The following is a 4,909-nucleotide window of genomic DNA, read 5'->3' on the forward strand; positions in this document are numbered from 1 at the left end:
GTCAAGAGTAAACAGTAATCAACTCCTCCATGACAGCTCACACACCAAACGAAATATCCTCTCCTGCTGGGTTTTTTTCCCCATTAGCCTCACCTTCGCTGCTTTTAATGCTCTACAAGGTGTATCAGCTAGCTTATGAAACAAGCAGAGGTTTGATATTGCAGATGTCTTTGGCTTTCATCTGTAAAATTGTTTTGAACAAATCATTTTCTCTAAATCAATATGACAAACGGTTTATGCAGCCAATTCTGTCATCTGAATCCTGAACAGCAACCACACTTATTATGAGGGTTATGGTGCAATGAGCAGCCTAAATTATGTTGGAAAATTGATATATGGATGTTGTGCCTGTCAGCCCAGGCCAACAAAGCTTTTACAAAAGTTGATGGTGTATAATTTTGTGTTTGTGACTATTTGGATATGTTCGTATACCTGTATATTTTAGTATGTTTATAAGAAAGAATTTCAGTACATGTTCTCTTGAGCCCTTATTTATTTTTAATCAGACATATAGATTGATAGAACATCTAAATCATGACTGCAGATCCCTTATGGCATAGTCATTATTTTCCACTGCCAAGATAAACAGATTTCAGAAACATGTTTGAGAAAATAAATAAATAAAATAAATAAATTATCCAAACGAATGATTTCAGTCATTTATTTTTGCCACAGACATATGGAAAGCATTATGTAATACGTGTATGACCTCTTGAACAAATTGGATTCAGTTCCAGCTTTCTGAGTATTTTCCTGATTCAAGTATGTTTTAGATAAGCTGATTGATTATTAAAGCCTTGCGCCAAGTCGCATTTCTCGTAAGGCTAGAAAATGTACATTTCCTTCATTATTCCTTCTGTCGTCATTGAGTTTGGACACCTCCAAATTACGAAAAAAGTATGAAATTGCATACATTGGCATGTACATTTTTTTACATCAATGTAAACAAAGGCATGTCTCACAAATAACCTACATTTAAAGCGCCATTAATGTTATATACAGTTTCTCCATGGACTGAGGGTCTGTCCATCCACTCCTCCTGGAGTTCGTCTGTCCTTATGCGTCACAAGAGGGAGACAAATTCCCACATCATGAAATGATAGCACTTAAAACACTTTGGACCAGACACGCATGTGCCTTGTAATGTGTTTCTTTAGAATTTATTTCACCAAAACAAAACTAAACAACTTGTTTGGATTTGTGCATTTACTCTGCAGATGCAGATCTCTAGCTGCTTCTGTTGAATAAGTTACATTCAAGTCGATCTACATTCTAGCATTTTCTTAAACGCTTTTCTAAAGCTGTCGTCCAGGAACGCGTACAAAAATGGATTTAGACAGGAGTTGGCGTAACTGAGACAGGTGATGAAGTAGGAGATTCCAATCAGTAGTGGAGTTGTCCGCAGGTCAGTGGTCAGGGCAACTATGGTGCTCAGATGAAAAGGTGTCCAACAGAAAAAGCACACTGCCACAACGATAAACACCATAATTGTCACTTTTTTCTTTGCCTTGTCTAGGGCTTTGGCGTTCGTGTTCAGACGCATGTTCCGGAGCCTGTAGAGCATCAGTGTGTACAGAATGCATATAGTGGATACAGGAATAGCGAAGCCTAGAATGAGCGTGTAAATCCGACTTGCCTTGAACCACAAGTGCTCGGGACTTGGAAAACTCAACAGGCAGTTTTTCCTATTGGAGTCATCGTATACTCCTGCAAACACGGTAAAGGGCATAACTATAAGAATAACCAAAAGCCACACACAGAGACTGATTATCTTGGCTGCTCTGTATGTGCGATATGGCATTCGTTTAGATTTAACAGTGGCGAGGACCACCAGGTATCGGTCGATACTCATTACGGTAAGAAAGTAAATACTGGAGAAGATGTTGTAATGGTCAATACTCAATATCATCTTGCAAAGCACTTCGCCAAAGGGCCAGCAGCGCAACAGATGCTCAGCTATGTTGAGTGGCAGCACAAGCGTGAAAAGCTCATCTGCAATGGCCAGGTTCAGTATGAACATATTGGTGACAGTTTTCATCTTGGGTGCCTTTAGGATTACATAGATGACCGCCGTGTTCCCAGTCAGTCCCACCGCGCAGATGACCGAGTAAACTATGGGTACCACCACATAGAAATCTGCGTAAAAGAAAAAGTCTTCTGGCGGCACGCAGTTCAATTCGCTTCGGTTCGTTGAACTGAGGGAATAGAAGTCCACACTTTCGTTGCATGGTAGATATGTATTGGGTTTGAGTGTAACGTTTTCCATTTCTGAACAACCGCTAGCGTGTTTTTCTACTTGAAAAGAAATGTTCGAATGTTGATACCGTCCTGGGCTTTAAGCTTGTCCAGAGCAGTCATAATTGATGTCTCAGCCATAACATCTAAAAAAAACAAAACAAAAAACAAGAAACAGTAAGATACCAGTTGAAAGTGATCTAAATATAAAATGAAATCAAAGTTAATTGGTCTTGTTAAAAAGTATTTAATGATCCAACATATCCAAGATATTTTGCATAGGCTATCCACAACGGCAACGCTCAGAGGAACCCAACCAAATGTGGACATTCCCTGATGTAGGCTACACTAATAAAATGCATTTGAAACAGCACAACATTCACAATTTTTAAAATGTCCAAATAAGTAGCCTATTTCCACACAAGATAAAGTGAAAGAAGATGGGGAAAATCCCATCACAATGTTGCGAAAACAATAGTGCATCTACTCTTAATGCTCGGAATAAATGCATTTTTAGCCTATAACAGGTAAAAAATGTCAACTTAGCGCATACAGTTATTTCCTTACCATGCAAGCCAGATCCCTCTCCTTGCGTAGCGCTTCAGCTGCTTCAACTGTCGCTGAGCAGCGCGGCTCTGTCGTTTCCTACCAGTTGGAGAGTACAGCGGTAATGGGTGACGTCACTGTCCTTAATACGCTTCGACGCTGTTAAACTGACTTTTTCTCAGGAGGAACTAAAATGGATCATAGACCCTGAACCAGCACTGTTGTCTATAAAACATCGGGAAGTTGATATGTTGTTGATATAATAACATAATTTGAAAGGTTGCTTAAAACAAGAGATAAAAACAAGGTTAGGCTACAAACTACAGTCCATTTTGTGACATGCTCAATGTGACGGAAGATGTGTCTTGGAAGAGGGCATATAAGACAAGTGAATAATTGTAAACACTGGTGTCAGTCAATAAAATCAAATGTCAGAGCTGTGTAGGCTACTTTGAAATAGCTTGTAGCCTACAGGTACAACTGTACAGGTAGCCTGTAGGTAACAGTGATTTTAGAACAGCTAGAGGGGCAAGGGCGTTATTAGGGGGTGGACAGGGGGGAGGTGTCACCCTCACCCCATTCAAAACGGTGGTGTTTGCCAGCGACAGAGACAAATCAGTTCTAACTATTGACCAATGTTTCTAGGCACGTGCAAGATAGCCTAAAGAAAAACGAGACTGAAAAAAGAAAGCAGTACTTAAACAAATCTACAACATGCGCACAGTTTTCATGCGCACGGGGGAGAGAGCACACGAAGGTCTGTTGCTTGCTAATCACTGAAGAAAGATTTATGGATATGATGAAAATGACAAGAATGTCTACAGCAAAGAAAAATATTCAAACAGTAATATCATGCGCGTTTAGCTCAAAGTAATCAGCCCGGCCCCAAAACGCCACCGGCCCACTGGAAATTCTCCCGACTCTCACTCCGCTATTGATCAAGGCAATGAGGAGCAGGATAGCAGTGGATGACTCTCCTGTTGCTGTATCAGCAGATGAAAAGGGCCTCAGCGTGCCACAGACGTGACTGGCTAGGCTCATAGTTTGGTAAAGGAAAACGCTTAATCGTAGCCAGCTAGTTGAGCACAGTGATTCTAATTCTACGCCATTTATGAAAGCAACAATTTCCCTGGCAGACATTTACAAAATATGACCGCTGTGTAAATAATCATAAATAATACGAATACCAAACACACCTGGCTCTCACTCAACCAGTGTGTGTGATCATGGCAGTTGCAGAACCATCTCTACACACTGTCAGCTAATGCACTAGCCTACGAAATGTAATTTCTGTTTATAAAAGCATAGCAAAGTGTTTTAGGTAACCTGTGGCCTATGGCCATCCCCCTTGTGAGTTAAATGTTTTCATGCAGATGTCTTGATAATGGTGAGGTGAAGTGTGCAGAAATTACGCATTTACATACAATTTTCCTGGGGGTGACACCCCTGAACCCCGCTGAGTTTTAGACTAAGCTACTCTTGGTGCAACCTTGATCACAAACATAATTAAAGGTTTTTTGTGTTTGTTTTCCTTATTTTCCTTTGTTTAAACTATTCACCAGTGACCATGCATTTTAGACTGTCATGATAGGGCCCTTAGCTACACTGGACCTCCGTGCTCTCACAACAATCTCCCATCTATTAGTCTAAGAATGAGAATGAGCATTAAGTTGATCGAGATTTGCACATATACCATATATCTTCCATTATGTTTCTATATATGTATGGAACCTTGGGTTCCTAACGTGGCAGTTCGGGACGAATACACATATTGTTATAACCCTTGTCTCAATTGTTTTTCCAGAACAGAAATCTACAGTAATGAAAAGTAAGTAGCAATGTCAAGCAATATGGCTAAGTATACAACAATAAATTAGTCCGGTATAACTAGCTGACTGTTTGAAAAAAATGTATACATCTTCCTATGGTTAATTAATGATGAAAGACATTTTAGAAGGAATTCAAAATTGGGCTTTCTTCTTCAGGAGCAAGGTATGCATGTATACTACATCAACCAGAAAAAGGCTATTCTCATGCATTATCTGTTACCATAGCCACAGGAGAATGCTTCCCCTATTTTGTCTGACAGTAGCTGTCATTTTCATTAAAACATTTTGTTTTAATAATG

The 4,909-nt window shown here is 39.8% G+C and overlaps 1 protein-coding gene across 1 annotated transcript; it reads right to left on the minus strand.

Annotated features, from left to right (window-relative positions):
• Positions 1-701: 701 nt before the first annotated feature.
• npbwr2b (neuropeptides B/W receptor 2b) lies at positions 702-2,850 on the minus strand. Its single transcript, XM_042098331.1, has 2 exons — positions 2,803-2,850; positions 702-2,381 (listed from the first exon to the last, which is right to left on the minus strand). The coding sequence occupies exon 2, from the start codon at positions 2,264-2,266 to the stop codon at positions 1,256-1,258; it is 1,011 nt and encodes a 336-aa protein (XP_041954265.1). The 5' UTR covers positions 2,267-2,381; positions 2,803-2,850; the 3' UTR covers positions 702-1,255.
• Between the last annotated feature and the right edge of the window lie 2,059 nt (positions 2,851-4,909).

Source organism: Alosa sapidissima, chromosome 7, assembly GCF_018492685.1.
Source record: "Alosa sapidissima isolate fAloSap1 chromosome 7, fAloSap1.pri, whole genome shotgun sequence".
NCBI lineage: Eukaryota > Metazoa > Chordata > Actinopteri > Clupeiformes > Clupeidae > Alosa > Alosa sapidissima.

Bases quoted from the DNA above. Each gene is read 5' to 3' on its own strand.
- npbwr2b (XM_042098331.1), bottom strand. From the start codon at position 2,266: ATGGAAAACGTTACACTCAAACCCAATACATATCTACCATGCAACGAA.